Genomic DNA, 23,847 nt, shown 5'->3' with positions numbered 1-23,847 from the left:
GTTTTTTGCAATCACAATCTAAAAAACAGCATTATCAATTTACTATCTAGCCCAAATAAACACAAAAGGCTGTATTTTTTAATTTGCTTCTAAGCAGATTCTGACAACATTGGCAGGCAAAATAGAATGGAAAGGAGCTTGCCAAATTTAATCAAATCAGTTCAGGCCTTTAAAAGCAATGGTCCTTTAAACTCTGGATTAGAAAAGACTGTAGACGAAAACAGAATAAAACACTCTTATTAAGTGAAGCACTAAGTTAAATGAGATATATCATGCCAAAAAAACCTCTGCTTAATGCAGCAAGCTAAAATCACTAACAGCCAGCCTAGTATAAGAAGAATTGCTAGAGTTTTCCGACCAAAACAAGAAGGACCCTTTGGCCAAAATCCTATTAAAAACAGTCTTGTCCCATCTTGGGACAATATTGAGAATTGAGTGGGCTGGTTTTGTTCACCTGATTATTAAATGGACTCATATTTGGAGACCCAAAATCCAATCACTGAAATTCAATCACTACTTCTTTAGGTTCAACTTCAAACCAAATGCTGGTTGCAGAGCATGATGAAACGTTAGGTAGACAAAAAGGAATGTAAAAAGGTCTCTAATTATCAGTTGCTTCAATAGTGTGCTGAGGTCTGGCAATCACAGCTTCAATGTAATGGAAATTCCCCAGATATCAAATCCCTGCAGGGGATTCTGGGACTATTCTGGATCACATCACATGGCTTGCAGCACAGGATTTTGGGATTGAAGTGATTTTGAAGTAAACAGTTACAGTATTAACATGGAAAGAACAATCAATGCCAGGTATGGCGGAACAGATTAAGAGGGCTGCAGTAACCTGCAGACGAATTCAAGCCATCTGGAGAAGACACTTCCCATTTACTATATTCCTTCGTGTCCAAGGAAAGCATTTTTGTTCATAACTCCATCCAAAAGCAATAGAGCCCCAAGTGGGACCAGAATATTGTGGAGATCTAGATTCAAATGAAGGTCAAAGTGGAATGATTCCATTTCATATCAGATATCCCCAAATTATTCCTCTTTGCCTCTGGTTTCAAGGATTGCTTGGATCTAATGAACCTCTCCAACATCTGAATGTAATTGGAACCAACAGGTTGGATCAATAACCAAAAGGATGGATCCTGCCATGGAACTGGATAAAGGAAAAATTGGCCAGCTGAACTTTAGCTCATTATCTGCTGTATCATTTGATGACTCTGAGGCACTCAACAACTAGCAGTACAAGCCTGTTTAGCAAATGTGTCAAATTATATGGCTTTTATAATCTCTTGATCTATGACAATTCATGAAAACAAAAATAAACCAGCGATGCACTATGTGTGAGTGTTTGTGCATATAGGGGCTGTAACTTTCAGTTCATTCAATAATTTGGGGAAAATTATTTCATGGAAAAATCTTTCCAAGCAAAAAAACTGAGAATTCAATGAAGCTGCATCAGCCAAGTGTTGTGATAAAAACTGTGAGTGTATTTGCTTAACCTTATCTGTTCTGCTTAGGAATGAAACTCCTCTATGAACATGTTGTATAATCCTCATTTTGCAGTATGTTCCAATACATTTCTGATTTATGATTCTACACACCACCATAGATAAACAACATGTAAGCTTTTAAGCAGTTAAGGGCAGCTAATATAAAACTAATTTTAATATGGAATAGCAAAATAATCATACCTCACTATACCAGTTGCAATTATGTATTATTTTTAAAATATAAAAACAAGCAAAAGTTTGTTTAATAAAGTAACATCAAATTAATCAAAATCAAGCCGGAGCCACTTCTACTTTCATTGACCGTGTGCAATGTGGTGTGATTCTTTTAGAAACCATTCATGCATTTCACCATATGTGGAAGAACAGCAGAAGTGCTCTTGGCAACTCCTGGAATTCCCAGGTAGCTTAACTTTCGTTATGTTGTAATCCCAATGCAACTGGGGGGAATCAGATTGAAAAAAGGCTATGCAACCATTCACATCTGAGCCTTTGGCTACAACACATTTGATTAGTAAACAGTGTATTTACTGCCAGCAGTGGAAGACATTCTGATGCTGCCAATACAGGAGAGCAAATTTGGGATTATAGGTAGTTCTCATTTAACAATCCTCATTGGGATCAGGATTTTCATCACTAAGCAATGCAGTCATTAGGCAAAACATCACATGGCCTCATCATTTATTGATAGCAGTTTCAGTAGTCCTGGTTGTGGTAGTTACGTCAGGACGTATCATTGCTAGGTGAGAATGGGACCTCACACTTCTTCTCTGTCATGGTCGCTTCCTCACTTGCCTAACTCTCCTCAACTTTCTCTTTTTTAACATATAAATATAGTGCATCTTTGTTTCCAGAAGTGGTGGACTGCAGAGCAGCCAAAACAGCTGAGATGAGGGGGACTTCTTAAAATTGTAATTGTAAATGCAAGGTGTGCTGCCAAGCACCTGAAGTTTGGTCATGTGATCATGGGGGGGGCACTAAAACAGCCATAAATACCATTAGTTCAAAGTTATAACTTTGATTCGTTGCTAAACAAACAATCATTAAGTGAGGACTAGCTGCATAAAGGATTTAATACTTTATGACAGTGTTTCTCAATCTTGGCCAACTTGAAGTCCACCGGACTTCAAGTTGGCCAAGATTGAGAAACACTGCTTTATGATATACTTCTGAAATGTTTCAGCAGGTGCAGCATGCATCTACCTTTGTTTGGGGCTGGAAATTAAGCAGGGTCAGGGTTAACTATAATTTGGAACTCCCACAAGGGTTTTGCCGAATTAGTAGTTGGGTGGGAAACCCGCAGGAATAGAGATTACAGAGAACATATAAGAAGGCAGTGGCAATGTAAACTACAGGCATTGTGTTCAACAGAAAAACAATAAAGATAAATTATCTGTCTTGAAGAAAGTCAAATCAATTCAACATTAAAAGATCTGCCCAGATTTTGGAATTAAATGTAATTGGTGGCAAAAATCTATCCTAAGATGAAACCATTTATCCAGCTAAATATATTTATATCATGCAGCATCTTCCAGATTAAACACTTGTACGCATGACTGAAAAAGCCTTGTATAATGCAGTCTGGGGAATTGTTAGCCACCAAGTATGAGCGGTGGAGAAACTTACCCTAGAAATGCCAACAATCTGCTCATCTGGAAGTAAACTGATGCGCACAAAACAGGATTCAAAGTTAACATCTTCCTTCTCCATCAGATCTTTTCCCTGCAGCAAGGTGACGTACAAGGTATTCGAATTCACATTGTATTCCATATTAACTTCAATTTGTCCCACTGTGAACTCCTGGCCAAAGTTATTTCCAATGGAGGAGACAGAAGTTAGAGAGTCAGTGGAGATTGATTTTCTCAATGGCCCATAAGGAGTTAGCTCGAGGTCTTTGTTCATTAGCTCCAAGGTGCCCAACTCATTAATATTTTCAAAGGCATCGTCCGTTTTCAAGCTTTGCTTGCAGACAGGAAATATTCTTTCTCCTGCCTTTCGGAGATTGCTTGCTGCCCTCTGCAAATGATAAGAAGAAGAGAACAGAAAACTAGTCAGACACCATAGTTAACCTGAACTCCAGCATGCTAAATGTAGAACATAATAATTTATAAACATAGGCTGGCAGAAAGAAAATGTTCATATCAAAATAGACAAAAATATTTCATATATCATGAAAATAAGTTTCCACATTGTGAAAAACTGACATCCCCATCCAGAAAACGTTTCCTTATTTAAAATGAGATATTATTTCAGTGCAAAGGAACATTGAAGAAAATTACAGCTGAATTAAAAGTTGGGTCTTTCAGATGTTTATTGCATAGCTGTTTGTCACTTCAAGCATTACAACTACTTTTTAGGAAGTGCTACTGGCATTGCAACAGTATCATCACAAATAACAATGGCAAGAGATTAACTACATTATTGGTACTTGGAGTGCTGCCTATTTCATTAATAGTTCTGGTCCTGCGGAAGGATCAAAGGACCGAATGGTGGTTCTCAAGTCTAATTTATTTTTAAAATTGTGTGAACAATGTGGGCTTGTCTTTTTGGGGTAAGCATAAAGGTATGGAAAAGTTAGTTTCCATGGGCCTCTGAATTCAGAAAAGAACAAATACCATGATGGTGTCTTAAATATTGAATATATATTAATGTTTGTCTTTGCAGGCATGACACAGTTGCATTTTCTTCATGGTTGCCTACATTTGTTTTTTCTCTGAATTTTCAGGCCACACACATTTATTTTCTGTTTTCAATTCTGACGCCAGTTTTATTCCTTCCATTTCTTTGTGGTGCACATTACCTTTATGGACTGCATATAATCCTATCAATATTTATGTAGAGATCTATATACTCTTTTGAAAAAAATGATTCTAAATTTAAGTTCTAGAGGAGAAAACAAGTGAGAGTCTTCAGAAAATGTACCTGGAAGAGAAACTCTGTCTATGCAACGTTGTTTAAACTGTGCCTGAAACTGTGCAGTCTATAGATAATGCCTTATTGAGAGTCAGATTGCTGCAAATAGCTCAGTTCTGTCTACATTAAATAGCAGCAGTTTATCAGAGACTATGGTCTTCCCAGATCTATCCTGAGAATGACAGGAACTGAAATGGAAATCCTCCAAATTCATAATTTACTGTTAGACTACAACTCTGTCTAAGTGCTTCTTAATTTAATTCAAAAATCACTGACATCTATTCTCCAGGTAACTTTTACACAATGCAAAATTAAATTTTGACACCAAAATACCTCTCTTCCTTCAGACATCTGCACATACTGTATATAGGCAGGCAATCTTCACTCTGTTACCTAATGTAAAATTAGAATTATGGCTTCACCTTTTTAAACTCTCATCTGTGATGCACTACATTAATTCTGACTGAAGATCAATAATCCTACATACACAACCTCAGGTTTCCCGTTGTTTGCCAATGTTAACAACTCTATCAAAGGCTTCAAAACCGTATCTAATCCCTGCATCCTGCCGTGCCGTGTCTTCCTACCAGTCTTCCCTGCTTGCATATGCTTTGGATATGAAAATAAAAACGTTTGTTATACCCATTCATCAGCCAAACAACTATAGGGGGAGGGGGGAGCCAAAATTGTATTTTGGAAGGAAATGTGTTATCTTACAACATTCCCACAAGCCTATTCCCAGAGGACTGTGTAATCTATTTTATAAATGTATTCCAAAAGAAAATATAGGACAAATTGTTCTCAAGCAAACAGGAATATTTAATATTAACGTTTAGAGAGTCTTTTAGTACTTTGACTGGATTTTACCTTCCCAGAACAACATTCATTTTAAGATGGACTCTGAATTGCTGACTTCTTGGGTGAAATTTGGGACTTCTGGCTTCTCTCTCTCCCCCCCCCCCAATTATTTGCTTTTCTAACATCCTGGAATAAAAATTCCAAAGTTTCTCCAGTAGTTTTAAGACATTTTGGCTCACTCTAGTAAAAACAAAAATATTCAACTATGAATTTTGGGTGAGTGGGGTTGTGGAAAGGGTCCATGGAGTAACATAGCTATACCTATTAGGCATTTATGAGAAAACATCCAACAGAAATCTGACCATGATCATTGGCTTGTTTCACTGAATTCAAGCCTACATTCTGTTTGGGGGCTTTGGGAAGGAGATTGTTGAATGGCCAGAAAAAAACAGTTAGAATTCATCAAACGTCTTGGTCAAATCTCAATTGATCACTGCTAGAGAGACTTGAATTGTTCCCTCCGCTTAAGATCTTACTGAATTACTTTAATTTCTTTTTATTTTTTCTATGTAAAAAACTCAGAGAAGTTCTCTTTTTCTTTTCTTTTTCTTTCTTTTGTGTGTGTTTGTGTATATGTGTGTGTGAATATAGGTACATTACAAAGAGCAGGATCTTTTCTATCATGGGACTTCTACTAGTTAGAAACCAGTTGGGTAAACGTTGAAGGTGTTTTTTTTAAATAGAACTTTATTGAAGTTTTAAAAACAAGAGTAAATATTGATACAAACCAAAATACAGCAACAAGGAAAAAAGGAAGCAATAGAAGGGATAAAGTGGAAAACAAAGCAGAAAAATAGACAAGAAAGAAAAAAAGATATAAAGAGGTGGCTTCTGTTTACAGCAATTATTAAGTACAATTGCAAATTTACTTCTTTCTCTAAAGTTAGATCAATAGTCAAAAGCTCAGATCTTTGGTTCCTTTTTTTTTGTATAAAAAGTCCATAAGATGTTTCCAGTCAGTAAAAAAACATAGATATTAACATTTCTCTAATCAAATAGGTTGATTTGGGAGTCAATGTTGAGTATTCTTTAAGGCTTTCACCAATTTAAAAGTGCATTGTTTTATTCTGCATTAGAATAGCTTTTTGTGTTTTATTGGATTACTCATACTATTGTGTTCCATTTATAACAAGCCTTGCGTTTGCGCTTGACATGAATCTTGCCAAGTTTCAATACATCAGGGGATGGTGAGTGAGATATAAAATATAGCACAAAGCTGACTTGCTCAGGCTTTCTCCTTGAAAAAAATCTCTTTCCTGCCCCCTAATTTTTTCATGATACAATTATTCAGAGGTGAGTTCCTATCGGTTCAGTCGAGTAGGTAGTAACTCAGCCTGCCATGCTCTCAAACAGGTTCTCTCGGTGGCGCCATAGGCGCTGCCATCTTGTTGTTTGCTTCTGCACATGCGCAGAAGCATTTTTTAGTACTGCGCATGGTCACATAGCGTGCATCAAGCGCATGTGCAGTGCATCACTGAGCGAACCAGCAGTAGCAGCAGCTGGAACCCACTACTGCAATTATCCCATCAAAGGCAAATGGTTGGGGGAAGGTGGATTTAAGAAAAGGAAAAAGGAAAAATAAACTTTAACAATCCATCCCACCCATTGTTTCAATACATTTAAATTTCCCTCAGGTGCTATCACCACTACTATTGCAAATTTTACCTCTTTAATTTGGGGGAAGAATGTTTTAACCAATTCAGTATTATCTCCAAATTTTTATTTAAGATAACTAAGCATTTATAAGCAATTAAACAAATCAGCAAATGAAGAGGGCTGTGGCTGAGGAGCTAGAGTCCTTATGAGTCTCTTCTGCCTGTATTAGATAACAGCTGAGTTTTAAAGCCTCTACATTTTCTATTGATTTCTTACATTTATATATTGCCAACCTGGCCAGTGCACATTGCATTTCCCAGGCAAAAACCAAGGATTCAGAATGTAATAGCTACAATATAAAAAAGGAGGGGGGGAGAGAGAAGGGAGAAAAACAAATTAAGTCATAATCACATGAGAGATGAGGAAGAAGAAGGGCCAAATGGCAGATTGCTTCAACCTTTGCCACTAGTGCTAGACTTTGTGCCCTTCCACCACCATAGCTATGGTGGTGCAGTGGTTAGAATGCAGTATTGCAGACTGACTCTGCCCATTGCCAGGAGTTTGATCCTGACCAGCTCAAGGTTGACTCAGACTTCCATCCTTCTCAGGGCAGTAAAATGAGGACCCAGCTTATTGGGAACAATATGCTGATGTTGTAAACTAATCAGAGAGTGCTGTAAAACACTGCAGTATATAAATCTAAGTGCTATGGCTATATTTTCAAGATTCTTTTCTTAAACCTACCCCAGTCGTTTTAGTTTTGTTATCATAATCACCACCTTCTTAACTTGCAATATTCAAGACAAAATTAAGAGTTGGATGTTCATTAAATGATGTTTGATGACATGCAAAGAGGATGGATAGATGTGGCAAAAGGTGGGGTTCTTAACACAATTAATTGCTCCTTACCTTTTGTTTGATTTGAGAATATGTGGACCCATATTTTTGTTCTAGGTATCTGTAGTCATAGTTTGGAAATGGAGAAGGTGCAGGATAGCCACCCGATTTCCATAACTTCCATAAGTTTACTCCAGCTATTCCCAGGAGAGCAAGAGCACCAGTAATATAGACACCTATTTCCCACCCAGATGGATTTCTTATGACTGGAAGAAAACAAAATTCTTATCAGAAGAAAGCAGCCACCAGAGCCTTTCATCTTGCAGAAATATTATGTCAACAGTACAAATATGCCTTTTATGTGATTAATGCTGTTGGAAAAAATAGGAAATTGATATGCCAAAACTGCAAGGAGATTTTTTTTCTTGAAAACTGTTGTAAAGTAGCTGGAATATATGGCAAAGCACAAATATGTTTTTATTTTTAAAACTGAATGACAGCATCATTATGTAGGGCATATACTGTATTCAGCAAAATGTAAATAGCTTAATAATCTCTATTAAGAATCACTGTAACAAATTCTAAAATACACTTGCTGTTTTAATCTTTGCAAACCATTTTTCAGGCTATCAATTTTTAAAATTGACCAATGTCTCCTTAGTTTCTTTTCTACAAGATTTTGAATCTTTTTTTCTGTTCCGTTTCCCTATTTGTCTGGACCTACACATGAACAACATTTTTCTTTTCAGCTTCATGCTTTAGGTTTCATATTGCTTCCCTTAATTATGAAATCTGTGAACAAGTACATTCACAATCAGTGCTATGCCAAAGGCTAATAGCATAACCATAACAACATACAACTTCTCTGCATATCTAAATCGGGGGTGGGCAACTACGGCCCTTTATGACCTGTGGACTTCAACTCCCAGAGTTTCTGAGCCAGCATGTCTGGCTGAGGAATTCTAGAAGTTGAAGAATGCAGGTGGTAAAGGGGCCATAGGTGCCCATCCCTGATCGAAATCTTTGTTTGTTTTGGAATCCCCCCTCCCCAATTCCCAGCAACCTTCCTGAAAATGAGACCTGGAAGTTCTTATGACTGCAACCTAACAATATGCGTGTGGATGATGAAAAGGGGAGGTGAAGTCAAGAAATAAATGTCTAAAAATTATTTCAAAGGTTCTGGAAGAATGACAGGTTTATAATTTCTTTCAAAAATGTGTAATCTAATATGCCCACCTATTCTCCCCACACAGGTAATCCTCACTTAATGACCAGTCATTGACTATTTGAGATTACAATAGCCTCAGAAAGGGTAATTTATGGCCAGTTTGTTAAGAATTCATAATACTCACCCCTGAGATGCTGGTCAACAATGTCACGATCCATGGTGACTACTTCAAATTACACCAGTTACCTGCAAGAACAACAAACAGAAGCCAAGACAAAGAGATTATGGTACTGTCATCATGAAGGATTGTCTGAAAGCACAGAAGGCTTGCCTTATATGTAGGGTCACTTAAGGCACTAATCTTGTTTCTGGTTGGGCCCATACTTCTTCCACAGTTATTAAATGTCATTCCACCACAATTTGTCACACATCTATGTGCAAGCATCCCTTGTGTTAGGTAAGCTCCCCGTTGGGAGAGCGAGTACATTCAGTGAAGCGTTGTGACAGTTGTGTTGGAGAACACACAAACCAGCATACAGAGACACTGCAGTTTAAATAGGCTTTTACTTTCGTGGAAATAGAGGTATCAGCGTCCATCAAACAGTCCAAGTCATAAACAGATAAGTCAGTCAGTCATCAATGTCTTTCAGTTAAGGGATAATCCAAATAACATAGTGCAGTATCATATAATCAGTTCAGTATTCGAAGTTTGCTAACAGTTGCAAAAACTTACAATAGCTCACGGCACTTCCAGATCAGCCCAGCATCCAACAAACAGAGAGCTAACAGTCATTCTGGCTCCCTCTTATGGCCAATTGAGGAAAACAGCAACCAATCACATTTTACAGTATGATTTAAAGAAACAGGTATAGCATTGTTACATGATTTATATATTGCCAATCCAACTGTTAGATTATATTCCTAACACCTTGTAAATTTGAATTCCTTTTTCTTCCTGAGAAACGTAATCCTCTAATGCTACTTTGGGTACAGCAGGGCCAAGAGAGGCCTTTGCTCCTACCTTTGATTTATGCATCATCCCATTAAGGTGATGGGAAGATGTGAACCGTGATATTCATACAGTACTATTTCGTCATCCCGTTATGCTACTAGCACTTATGCTACATAACCCGTTATGTATAGCACTTCTACACAGAAGCTTATCTTCATTACTATAAAGACTCCTTATGTGAAACACTTGGTATGAGGATCATTTCACTTCTATTATCATTACAAGATCTCTATTATTGTTAAGCTACCATAAAGCCAAAAAGCGCCTCACTTCTCCAGTTCTAGAATTCTAAACAAAGCAAAATATTATTAGCTTCCAATCTAGCAGAAATACAGGGGACCTTTATTCAAATAAACATGTATAGCATTGCAGCTTTAGTCAAACCAATCCACTATGTTTATAGAAACCTGAGATAGTCAAAATGGCTGCTAATTTGTTTCTAGACAAGTTACTGACCCTTTAATAGATATACGAGGGTCAACACTTCAAAGATTGCAGCTTTCCCAAACATGAGCTGGAAGAAAATTGATTTTTGTCAACCATGCAGGTATTATAAATCTGTGCCAGAAAAAAAAAAGAAGTGTACAGGGAACCCTACTGGTTAATAGCTAGGTTGATTAATCTGCATCTTGAGAGCATTTTAAAATTCTGCTGTAGACAAGACTATTATGGATCAGTTGCTGCTGAGAATTCAAACTACAGAGATTTCATTTCACACAGTCAGCCTTATGTTAAACACTTCAAGCTGATTGTAATCAAACAGTGAAAGCCATTGGGGAATAAGGAAAGATTCAATGTCATAGTTAAAACCTGTAGGCTGATTCCCTTGGGGAGGGTTCTAGTTTTTTTTTTTTTTTAAACAAGCTTAAAAATAAAGAAAATCTTGGAGGAAGAGTAAAAAAATGTGTGTATTATTTTAAGTTTCTAATTTTTAATGCTCTTCAAAGTTTCTTCCCTTGCACTAATATGGAACATTTTATTCTGGCAACTGTGGCAATCATATTAATTAAATCTTGAAACCTGTATTATAAAGCTTTTTCAAGCAGCAGTAGTGTCTTGAAATGCTGATAGACAAAATACACTTAAAATCTCAATTTCTGTTCTGGGGATTTATGTGTGGTAAGATTCTAAAGTGTCTTTGGTGTCTTTGCATGAGTCATTGGTACATGATGTTTTGTGGCAATATTTCATTAAGATTTGATTTTCAAATAAGGTATTTGGGATTAGAAGTCAAAGACTGCTGAAACTTTGCAAAAGCATTTTAAGCAACCTGCCAATGGGAAAGGTCCATTTTATTTTACATTCCTGAATGTTCACTATTTACTGGTAAGGAATCACTACATTATTCATTTCATGTTCAGCTAATGAACTGTTGGATAAAGATTTGCCTGAAATCATCCTGTTTAGTTGATAATCTTTTGCAGTAGTTTGCAGTGTTTAACACCAATAATTTCCATAAAGATTTTTTTAAATCAAAGTGTTAAATGATCAACTGCCATATCTTGGGAAAAGAGTGTCCAAACATTTCTGATTCTCAATAGGCTGTGATGTTTACATGTACTACTGTATGTCTGTGTATAGTATACATACAGTTTCCCAGGCTGCTTCACATATGCTTATCACGGAACAGCAGAGACTTCATAGCAGTGGCTGAATATCATGATACAATCCTGAATGTGAGACTCCATACATAGGAAATCTCTCATGGAAGACAGTAGGCCAAATATGATCAGCCAATCAGACAAGTATATTTCAGGACCATGGACAGCTCTACATATCAACCTGCTGCGGCAAATCCTGGCATTCAACTGAGCCTCTCTCTTTCTGATGGGAGCCAAGCATAGTCTTTGAGCCTCCCGTCAGTTTGTAGCTGCTTGAAATGTCAACGCTTATTGGCAAGAATACATTCAGATAAATCTTGATTAGGGGCTCAATATGGTTTGTCTCTCTCTCAAGAAGTAGTTTGGTGTTACAATGTTTTGGATCTACTACTTTTATAGTCTGCACTTCTAAGTCACGTCATTTGTCTCGCTCCTCTACTTTGGAATTAAAATTATGGTCACTATTTAAGGTTAGACTCAAGCCATCAATGTGCCCATTCCCTTCTTCCAAAAAGAAAATAACCTTTGAAATTCAAGTATAGGATATTTTAAGTACAAATCTATGTTTCAGTTTATACAACAAAAAAATATCTTTTTACATAACAGTCAATTTTATGTTAACCATAAAGATTACAGTATTAAAAAGTAGTAGGAGACTTAGTGGAAATTCTTCTACAATTTTGGAATTTTTGTAATATATTTACAATTCAAGAAAGTATCTGTCTTTTGAAGTTTTTATAAATTTAGATTATTTCACACACTGAGTTTCCAAATAAAATAGAAATACTGTCCAACCCAGGCATAACACAGTGAAATAATAAACACATACTATTGTTAGATACAAATTTAGCACACCGTCGAGATTTTCCACATAGATACTGCTTGTGTTCATATAGGTTTCCACATATTAATCACTATATATATATTATATAGTCATGTATTGAAATGGTGGTTTATTTAGTTTACTTTACTTTATTGTCATTGCATAAATTTATTCATTTATTAAATGTATAAAGTTGGCTAACTCCATGGCCACTCTGGGAAGTATATAGTATATATACATATAGTATATATACATATACATACATGTATATAATATACATTAAAAAACACAGACAAAAGAACATTGGGCTGGAAGTGGAGTATGGGGGTGGGGGCAGTCTAGGGAAAGGCCTGGCGTTCCCAGGGCTGGAGTTCCCAGGGCTTTTCCTGGGGCCTTGAGACACTCCGGCTCTGCTTAATGACCTGCACATTTCTTTAATGACCATATCAGTGAGAGCAGGGCTGGGGGAGGGTTGTAAGTAAGGCAATCACATGGGTGCTACACTTAATAGCCATCACCACTTCCAACTATAATGGGTTGAAATTGAGGACATGAATTAAGGACTGCCTGTACATAATAGGCCTATACATACTACAGTCCAGAGGCTAGGGAAAGAACTAGATTCTGAAAGCTATTTTTAAGTATGCTACTTAGGCACCATCAGATGACATTATTAAACAGATGGGAACTGGAGCATACCAACTGCCTGATAGGTAGAAATAATGGAAGAAAGATGGTCCTCATATAACTAAGCAATATGTCATGAAGGGCTTTATTTCCAATATCAGGATCTGACTGGTAACTGTTTTAGCCTATGAAGCAGAGGTATTACATCAGCATATCATGGCACCCTATAGCTATCCATGCCACTGCAATGTAGGCCAGCTGCAGCTACCAAGTGGTCTTCAAAGGCGGTCCCATATAGATTTCTCTATTTCAACCCCCACAACATGAATAAAAGTGATAATACCTCCCGCCTACCAGACATCTGAAAACTAGCCCTAGTCAACAAACGAGTCCCAGCCACAAAAACCGACACCAGACCCAGAACTACACAGGACGCCACCACCAATCACCCTTAAATCCAAACCCATTCCATAGACGAAATGCAACCACTATCCAGAAGCCAAACCACAGCGGCATCACCAACTGCTGCGCCCCCCTCCGATCCCCACACAAAGCAAACTGACACACGCCATGAACACATGGCCAGACCGAAAACTTGGAGCCAAACCAAAGCCCGGGATGTTACATTACAGCCATCTGCTCAGGACATTACATCACATAACTCAGGAGGTTACAACGCAAAGGCTCAGGATGTTACAATGGAGCCAACCTCCAAGAATGTTGCAGGACTCAGGATAACACTACACTAGAGCTCAGGATGTCATCACACAGCCCATTACCCAGGTTGTTACAACACAAAAGACTAATGGGCACACAGCTAGTACCTCAGCCACACAGGATGTTACAAAACAACCGACTAATCTGCATACATCAATTCCATCAACTAATCAAGATGTAACAACACAGCCAACCAACCCGCTTACAGCAACAAAGCCAGAACTCCACACACCCTCCCCAATATTTATGGAAAGATGGTAGTTCCGATCACACTTTTCTCGCACAAGTACAAAGCCGAAGCCACCAGCCTGAAGATAGCAAGTGGGACCTCATCGAAACGTTGCCAAGATACTTTCAATCTTATATGGGAAAAGACCAGAATACGGCAAGACCTGCATACCTGTACCCGTGAAAATCTACGAAAACATACACACACACACACACACACACACACACACACACACACATGTTAAATCAGACCAGGAACAATCTTAGGTCTTGGAAGCCTATAGTCAGAATAGCACAAGATGAAAACAACAGAAAAACAGAAATGTTAGGACAAAAGCAAACATCCAGTAAATTTCAATATTTCATTATTTTCTTTCCATTAAACAATTTCCCTTATTTCAAAATGTCCCTTCATAGATATCTTCTTTGATAAAATTTCAAAAGGAGAATGAAATTGCACCTTAAATGTTGCTTCTTTCGTGCTCCAAAGTCTGAAGAAACTGATCTCTAATGGGCGAATGCCAGCAGAATTCTTCTAACTTAAAAAGAACTGCCTTTTATAAACATCAACATTTAATTCATTAAGATTGTTCTATGTAATGATTTTTCAGCTTATTGGCTGAAGTGCTGCTTTGGCATGCAGAAGGCCACCATTTCAATCACTGGTATCTCAAGGCAAAACGATCATTAAGATTTCTTAATGATCATTAAGGGACACCCCCCCCCCCCGCAAAGGTTGCTTCCAACGCTATTACTTTGTGTTCTATGTTCTTTCATTTGTAGCTCTTGGTTTCAGACTCTGGAGAGCTGCCAGTCAGACAAGGCATTCTAGAGCTACATGAAAAAAATGACTGGAACCATTATAAGGTAGTTTCGTATCCTCATGCGACATTTTATTTTCCCTTAAAAAACGTTTCTGTGTTACTTTTCTAGGGCTTCATGTAAATATCCTAGCTGGCTTTCCAACAGAAACTATGGATTGTTGTTGAAGTTCTGTTTTCATATCCTGGAGCAACATTATTTAATAGAGTACTGACAATTTGTCACTAGTAGTTTCGTTAAAGCACGGATGGAGCCAGTGGTGGGTGATGAAAATCTAATGAAGACAAAAGTGATTCTAGACAGATTCTCATTAGTTTCCTTTATGAGCTGCTATAGCCAAGAGAGTGATGACAGGAAGGACTACATGAAGCCGAGGAAAGCACACATCATTTGCTGGAAAGAAATAATAACATTTTGAAATGGGTGACAAGGAAAAAAAATATACATAAAGAACAAAGACTTCCTGAATCAAAGGATCACTTAGTTTATCTCAAAATAGAAAGCACAAGCTTGATTAAAATTAATATCTCCCCTGGATTTGTCTAAATAGCATCAAGCTGAGTGAATCTAAGCAACTGTATACTTCAGATGACTAGAAAGTGCTTCAAAATGGCCCTCAAACAGTCCCCTTGCCTGTCTCTGCCCATTAGAGTTTGCGTCACTTTAAAAAGGGTTGTCAAATTGCACTCTGTGGATTTGTTTGAGTGGGAAAATATTGACATTTCATTAATTTTATTGTCATATAATAAACCTGCATGTAGGCTCTTCCCACACTCAGTCAGACCATAGCAACAATGGTGTTCTTGTGAGGACACCCCATAGGAAATGGGAGAAAATCATATGCAGAAAGGGCATTCATGCATTAAATGCAGTTTCTATTAAGTTCTCTCTGATTTAGCCTTATTCAATCTGATGCCCTCTAGATGTACTGGGACTCTAATTTTGAGAATTCCCAGCTATAGTGCATAATTTATAATATAGCTTACGCTACTACCCTGTTTCCCTGAAAATAAGACCCAACCAGAAAATAACGCCTAGCATGATTTTTCAGGATGGTCATAAGCCCTACCCCCCCAAAATAAGCCCCAATTAAGATCATCAGCCAGACCGACATATTTTAGTACCTTATTTTCCTCAAAATAAGACCTAACTGGAAAATAAGCCCTAATGCACCCTTTGAATCAATATAACATCTGGTCTTATTTTCAAGGAAATACAGTAGAAACTATTATCCTTTCTCATTCCACAAAATCCCTACATATGTTATTATTATTCCCCCTATTTCCCAATTTTATACTTAATGCAACCCTGCCCTGCTCACAAAAGGGATGTAGCAAAATGTACAGGAGACCCAAAGATTTGCAAAGGTATCCACCCACCCAAAAGGAGGAGGAAAAAACCCCAGAAATCAGAACTCCAATTAAAACCGGGAATATATCAAGATTCAATCTAAGTAGAAGGTTCTTCAGTGTTTAAGTAATATTTTAAGAAAACAAGCTGACAAGAAAGTTGACAGGGAGAACAAATGGATATTCGGAAGAGAAACTGAGAGGAAAGGAAGGGGAGAGGCATAGAATGGTGGGGATAGCATAGAATGGGAAATAGAAACGGAATTGAATTGCCAGATGAAGAGAAAAGAGGAGAATAGGGGGCAGAGAGAAAAGATAACTCAGATGATAGATTCAGTATGATGGTGGTAACTGTCACATGTTCATTGGCTCCAGAGAAATGAGCATTTTTGACTGGGTGGGTGGGGAGAACCAGGACAGGGACAATTGCTTCCTTCAAGCAAAAGTGAGAGATTGAAGACTGCATGTAGACACATTTTCCCATTCGTCCCATTTCAATTCTAGCTGTGTGAATGCGGATGAACAATGGGAAAGGTCTTAATAACTGTGGCAGAAAGATCATAAAATGGGGCAAAACTCACTTAACAAGTATTCTGCTTATCAAATTTTGTACTCAGTTGTGATCGTAAGTCAAAGACTACCTGTACCTGCATCCCAGCTTTTCTTGCTTTAGTAAAACAATGAATCTAAAAGGGTACGAATATCATGCATCAGTATGAGAAAATCCAAATTCCAATAGTAACGTTATATCTCACAAACATATATTTCCATGGAAAATGTTACCTTCTATTGGCAGATTTATGAACCCAACATTACAAAATCTTCCCTTAAATTCCCTAGCACTAAAGCTAATGAAAAAGCTTAGATGGAATATTCTTGAAAGAGCCTAAAGTCAAATGAAATGTTCTCAATTAATGTCCCAGAACAGTGAGGTCCTACAAACATATGTACATAAATAACCACCATATCATTCCCTTTGGTTTAAGCAACCATGCAAAGCACAGAAAAGAAGTAAGAATCGGTAAGTAGAAGAAATAAAAGGCATAATATAATAGCTCACTTTACTTCTCTATTTTTTTTATCACAACCACAACCACAATCACTGCCTTTTATTCTTTAAAATCCTTGTCTTTTTCTTTTTAAGGATCTCTTGAATGATATCCAACAAGGACTTTCTTTGTCTTCCCTTCCTCTTAACCAGTTCATTTTTCTTTAAAGTATTTGTTTTGCCATGTGACTCTCATTCATTTTCTCTATGTGACTAAAACTATCTTAATGTTCAATTTTCTTTTGTCCTGGTCACACATTCTTGTGTTCAGTCTACATTCTTTCAGCACCCCTTAAAATTAGATTTTATTGTATCTTGTTTTGCCACAGATGCTTCTTACAGAACTCATCCCCATTGTGTTTTTCCTGACATGCCAAACTTTAATTCTCATTATCAAAGAACACTCTTCAACATTTTCCTCACCTCAGCTTTATCCCAAATAATTTTTATTTTTTTAATTCTACTCACTCTTCTAGAAACTCCTTGTTTAGTTCTCTTTGCCCACTTCTGAAATATTTTTAAAATTTATATAAAAATTGTTCTGTATTCTGTTTGACTCTTTTAATCTAACATGCTCCTTGGTCTTTCTGTCTACATTCTCAGTAACTATATTTCTTTTTCTATGCACCATGGGCAATGTTAGTGTCTTTATTTTTTGTTCCAATAATGTTCATATGTGCACTTTTCCTTATCCCAGTTCTTCTTCCATTTCATTACCCCACTAATATAGATCCACTTTTGTGACAATCAATAACAATTATTTTTACTTTATTCACTTCTACTTCCTCTTTCCTTACATTCACTTTCCATTTTATTGGGAGATAAATTATCTTCTAATATTTTTTTCAAAGAGTCTTGTGCTTTTATTTTCTTCCTGCAGTCAGTCTTCTTTCACTTCTTTCCTCTTCATTTTTTCCAGGAACTAGTCTTGACATTTGCAAATAAAGGCCTCTCACCATTTTTGTATCCTTCCATTAATTCTCTTAATCATTCATCATAAAGAATCAATTCTTAAAATTCATTGTTTTTCTGTGTGCATAGATTAACAAACCTATGCTTAAATTATGCCTTCAACAGATTTTTTCCCTAAGAGTTGCTTACCAAATTCTCATTAATCCAAGTAACTCAATAACTGTTACAGTGCTCTCTCATTTTATTCCCACCATTCCCTTCCTGCTATCTAATTTTTTTCCTGTATATATTCATTCAGAATACTGCACATTTTTTCCAAATTCTCATCCTTAGTTTTTAATTATCATCATTCACTGGAGCATAACATGCAACTATTACGAATCTCCTATTTTTGTATGCTTATATAATATTCTAGGTGACATCAATTCATATGTTCTGACATGTATATTGACCCTTTTATTCCTAATTCAACCTACAGCTTCGCTTCCCCATATATACTCCTCGATTCTACTGCAGATCAAAACTCTTCATTAAGATCTATCACATCTTTTTTCTTCCCAACTATTGGTATTTGTTTCTTTTCATTTGTTAATTTATGTTCTTTACCATTTATCTTCTTAAATTTCAAGTCACAATCTCCCATAGACCATGGCCATCAGATAGGATAATATATTCTAATCTCAGCCACTCATTGTGGAGGTTTTCATGGAATGCTTTTTAGTAAAAAGAAAAGGAATCAACAAAGTTATCAGCTTTTGTTATATACTGAGACTACATGCAGCATCACTTGTTAATGGCCACAAGGACAACTAGGACCTGGCTAGGTGGCTCAGTGGCGAAGATGCTGAGCTTGTCAATCAGAAAGATTGGCAATTCAGCAATTTGAATCCCTAGTATAGGTCGCCTGCGTGAGCAAGGGTTTAGACTAGATGACCTCCAAGGTCCCTTCCAACTCTGTTACAGTTAATTCTGATGTCTAGAGACTATCTTGAAAGATACCATACTATTGCCCATTTCATGGCAATTAAGAATTAAGCATGGTATACTAAAATCAACTCAGCTGAAAGGAGATAACCTGACACAATCATGGCATTTTTGCTATAACATAAGAAGAAATTCATCTTGATTAAACATCGTATTGCATAATATATAGCCTGTCTTGCATATTCCTTTCAATCAAAATGATCTACAGAATTTTTAAATCTCTGTTAAAATACACAGCCACCTTTTTCAAATGTAACTACTCTATTTGCAGCAGTTTGTTGTTCACATAGTATTAAAACAATTCTGAAATAAGGCATGTGTAAGATAAATCTCGCTTTAGCCTATACTTTGGACTCTGATACCATAAGAGTTGATATAATGTTGATCAAAACAATCACTATGCAATGGAAGTAAAGAATACAGCTATAGAAAATGGTACTTTCCGGCCATTTATGACAAGTGACATGAATTTCTCATCAAACTTTGTAGGCAGGAGAAATAAATTATATTTATCTCCAAGGCCACAATTTCCAAAGTTGGGTTGCTTAGAGAAATGCAGAAAGGTACTTTGAGATGTGTCTACTCTTTCTTTGCTTGGGACCATTATAGTATGGAAATTGTAGATATAGAAATGGTCCCATCTGAAGAAGATTGGTAGTCAAGATGAATGAAATATACATGCATACATTGCACTTATAAATAATCACTTCCTGCTTGTTGCAGATACAGTTCTTCAGTCTGTTATTTTGGCAAAAAACAAAACAAAACCCACCCTTATATGAATGTATCCAAGTAGGCTAGCTTAATAAAAGGATGTACAATAGAAATTTCAATGGAGTATTTTTAAGGATGTTGTCAGTAGGATGGCAGATAATACATTATTTTGCTTTGGAAGAAAGAGCTAATTAACTTTGATGAACATATTCCTTAAAGTTGGATTCTACTGTCTTCAAAATAGCAGCAGATAATCTAGTTCAGAAGCTAAGTAGGACTGTCCTGGTTAACATCTGGGGACTGTAAGGGCATTCCAAGGCCTTAGATTAAGAGGGGAAATTGGAAAAAAAAAACCAGCTTAGAAGAAAGCAATAGCAAACATTTCTATGCAGCTTCCAAGAAAGGTACATGGATCTAACTACAAAGTCAACCGAAAATGAGCTCCACTTGTGGATGTTTTACCTTAAATCTTGCTATATTGTCTTTCTCCCAGACAATTGAGCCTAAAAGCATATACCCTTAAAGAGATTGTTTCACTATGGGATGGTTGAAACCATCATTATTATCATTATTATTAATTTTATGTTGCTTTGGCAGAATTTCTGAAGATTTAACACAAAGCTATTTCACTGATACTGTTTCTGAATATCATATGTTATATATTACTGAATATTAATGCACTTGTTGTAAAATTGATCTGGGACAGGGAATAGAGTTTGGAATATGGCTAGAAGAAATGTTTCAAAACCTATATTCAGCCAGTTTTAGTCTCTGGCCTCAAAGAGCTACATGGGGGGGGGGGGGAGAAAATGGGTAAAATATAGCCTTTCCTGCTGGGATTCCCTAACAGAAAGGCTATGTGCTAAAAAGGAAAAATAAGTATTGCTAATGAAGGCACCTTCAGAGGGAGTACCGCAAGCAAATTAGTAAAATAAATCCTGTTCCACTTTTGAGAATTCCAAATGGATTTTGCATTTCTCCCTGCACATTGTTAGTCTACCTCACATTCTGCCTAATAGCTCTCTTGAAGCTTTTGCCAATCAATGGCAGGACTTGTAAGTGCAAAATATATTCCTTCATTATTCGCATGTATTACAATCCTGTTTTCTAAAAAGCCACGGAAGGAAGGAAGGAAATATAATACCTTTAGGGAAAAATAAACCCAAGGGTCTTTATCTGAGCCTGCTGAGTCCTCACTCCAACATTATCCGGCTCAGCAAAGGTACTGGTACTTTATCTGTACCCAGAACCTCGAAGGGGAAACATTCCCAAGGCAGCTCTGAAGCGAAGCTGCTGCAAAAGCCAAGTGACAGGAGCAGCCATCACTTCTGTCCTTCATCCTTTTTTAGCGTCGATCCACAGCACCCCCACTCCCGCCGTTTCCCCCTAGCTCGGGCTCACAGAGACCTCACAACGGCTGGGAGAGAGCCACTGCTACGAACCGACTACACTATCACCAAATGCCCCAGTGTTGTTACCCGGTGGGGAAGCAGTTCCACTTTAATCCCCAGCAAGCCTCCCTCCCTGACCCAGATACGAGAGCTTGCGAGGTTTCCCTCTGGCCGTCCTTCTGGATAGAAGAAGAGAACTTCTAGGAAGGATCTGCTTTGCCACCGTTCCTGTGCACGAAGCGGGTGTAAAAAGAAAAAAGCACCTCCGGGCTTCTGAGTGCACGGATAGCCTAAAAAGCACCCTGCGGGGCAAACTAAGCTGCTGGCCCGTCCGACTCCATTCGCTCAAAGGAGATTCGCTGAAAAATTCACTGGGGAATGATGGAGGGGGGAGAGAAGCTTCTGCCGACTTGGGAGCTTGCAACAAAATATATATTGGGAGATCTTTGCATTGCAAAAAACCCAGAACTTTTTAAAGGGTAGGTCTTATATCCCTCTGAGGCATGAATGGCCCTTTCCTCGGGAATTGCAAAGGTCACTTCTCCGAGTCTTCGTCCTTGGCTGCTTATAGCGGCTAACCTTGCACGGGTCCGATTTTCTCCCACCCCGAATCCTCTCCTAGCTTTCTTACTTACTCACGTTCAACGACCATCTACTGGGGAACTGATAGGCCAACTGGACATCTCCGGACGCTTCCCGCCTCTCGAGGAGGTCAGCTCGATCCGGCAATCAGGCATCCTCGGCAAACCCCTTGCAAAGGTACGCGGAACCGAGGCGTGCATTTTGCAGCCCGAAGCACAGCGGCGCTGATCGCAACCGAGCGGGAAAACCTTCCCGGGCAGCGAAACTAAAGCGCCGCTTTAAAGCGCACCGGAGCGGCGAGCGCGCTGAGCGGATCGCATTGCATAGCAGCCGCTCTTTCCAGAGAAACGGCTCCGTCGGTGGGGTTTGGCTATTCCAGCCCGACCGCCGAGCGTAGTTCCAAGAACGCCTTTGATAAGCAAAGGGAGCAACCGCCGCGCCACTTACCTTGCCCGGAGTTTGGCGCAGGATTGACGATCCGCAAACTCTGCTGCAGCTCGGACTCTCAGCGGTCCCTCGTCGGCACGCCGCCTTTGCTCCGGCAACGGCCCGAGAAGAGGCAGAGGCACAAGTCTTCTGACGGGGCTCCTCCCATGGAGGATAAGCGGCGGCGGCGGCACCTTGAATTACCCCGCCTCCCTCGTCTTCTCCAGCTGGGAAGGAAGCCGTAAGGCTCCCTTCCAAGAGAGCGAGTCTAAGGCTGGCGGTTATCGGGGAGAACGCGAATTGGCGCCTTTCTTGCCGCCCCGAGGGTTTAGGTAACCTCGCGCTGGCCGGCGGCTTCGGGGAATGAATGGAAGCCCGTCCCCTGCCTAACTGCGGGAGCGCCACCGCGTCCCCCCTGCAATGACTGGAGAGGCCGCTCAGCGCGCCAGCGGAACATCCCTGTTCAGCTCGGTGGAGGAGATTCCCCGAGGAGACCAGAAGCACGAGGTCAAAAAGGAGGAAGGGGGGGGGGGGAGTTCTGCGAAACACAGGCGCTGTGCTCTGTCCCTGCACCAAAAATGCCCTTGGGGAAACTACTCGCAACCGGCTAATAAGTGGGGGGAGGAAGCGCCCTGCGCGCCCTTAGGCCCTCGCGATCTGCCTCCTGACCTCGTTGCGGAGGCTGCCAAGCCGAGGAGTGAGGGGAGGGCGAGCGGCGAGGTTTCTCTGCCTCTCTCTCTCCTGGCGAGTCAGTTCCCAATTGGAAAAAAAAACTCGCCTGCAAGGTCATTTCTGACAGCCAGCTTAGGCCGAGTACAAGAAAGAAGGGAGTATCTCACGGTGGGGAAAAATGTGGAAGTGGCTTAAATGTAAAGGTTCCCCTCGCACATATGTGCTAGTCACTCCGACTATAGGGGTCGGTGCTCATCTCGGTTCAAAGCCAAAGAGCCAGCGGTGTCCAAAGATGTCTCTGTGGTCATGTTCCACCAAAGCTGGTTCCTATTTTTCCACTTGCATTTTTACATGCTTCCGAACTGCTAGGTTGGCAGAAGCTGGGACAAGTAACCCTTACATGGCACTAGGGATTCGAACCTCCGACCTTTCTGATTGACAAGCTCAGCTTCTTAGCCACTGAGCCACCATGTCCTTTGGAAGTGGCTTGGGACCAGGTTATTTGAAGACTATCTCTTGTCATATTTACCTGACCCACTATAAAGAGGAGCCAAGGAATGTTGCAGGTCCTGTTCCCTGAAGAGATACATCTGGTTGGACCCAGAAGAAGGGCCTTCTCTGTGGTGGCTCCCTTTCTCTGAAACATCATCTCCCTTCCCCAGAGATTAGACTGGCCCCCACTCTGATACTCTTCTGGAAGGCCCTGAAGACGTGGTCCTGTCAGTGGGCCTGGGGAATCCAGACCAGGATGGAGCCCATTAAATGGTTAGTATGAATTGTGTTGTCACCAGGGGTGGGTGGAAGGTTATTATTTTATTATTTTTCTTTTTATTTTATTTTTTTGTTTCTTTTATGTGGTATTTTTATATCTTTGTAAGTCGCCTTGAGTCGCCATGTGCGAGGAGGCGGCAATATAAATTTAATAAATAAATAAAAAATAAATAAGGGGCTGGGGGCGCAGCAGGTGAGAAGGCGCACTTAACCAGGGTTCACTCTTCACCAGTCCCCTTAAATCATGGGTGTCCAAACTTGGGAACTTTAAGACTTGTCCGCAAG

General features: G+C 39.0%; 1 protein-coding gene across 1 annotated transcript in view; it reads right to left on the bottom strand.

Moving 5' to 3' along the window:
* SYT12 (synaptotagmin 12) overlaps window positions 1-22,816 on the bottom strand; it is a 44,150-nt gene extending 21,334 nt beyond the window's left edge. The window contains exons 1-4 of the mRNA XM_014065492.2: window positions 22,141-22,816; window positions 9,068-9,129; window positions 7,788-7,981; window positions 3,138-3,527 (exon numbers count right to left, since the gene is read on the bottom strand). Coding sequence (XP_013920967.2) covers window positions 3,138-3,527; window positions 7,788-7,981; window positions 9,068-9,101 — 618 coding nt within the window. The 5' untranslated portion in view covers window positions 9,102-9,129; window positions 22,141-22,816. The remainder of the gene's footprint in view (window positions 1-3,137; window positions 3,528-7,787; window positions 7,982-9,067; window positions 9,130-22,140) is intronic.
* Between the last annotated feature and the right edge of the window lie 1,031 nt (window positions 22,817-23,847).

Source organism: Thamnophis sirtalis, unplaced genomic scaffold (genome assembly GCF_051295495.1).
Source record: "Thamnophis sirtalis isolate CommonGarterSnake01/CBP01778 unplaced genomic scaffold, rThaSir2_p1.2 scaffold_1, whole genome shotgun sequence".
Classification (NCBI taxonomy): Eukaryota; Metazoa; Chordata; class Lepidosauria; order Squamata; family Natricidae; genus Thamnophis; species Thamnophis sirtalis.
Note: the sequence above shows the minus strand (reverse complement) of the source record. Positions and strands in the feature narration are given on the sequence as shown.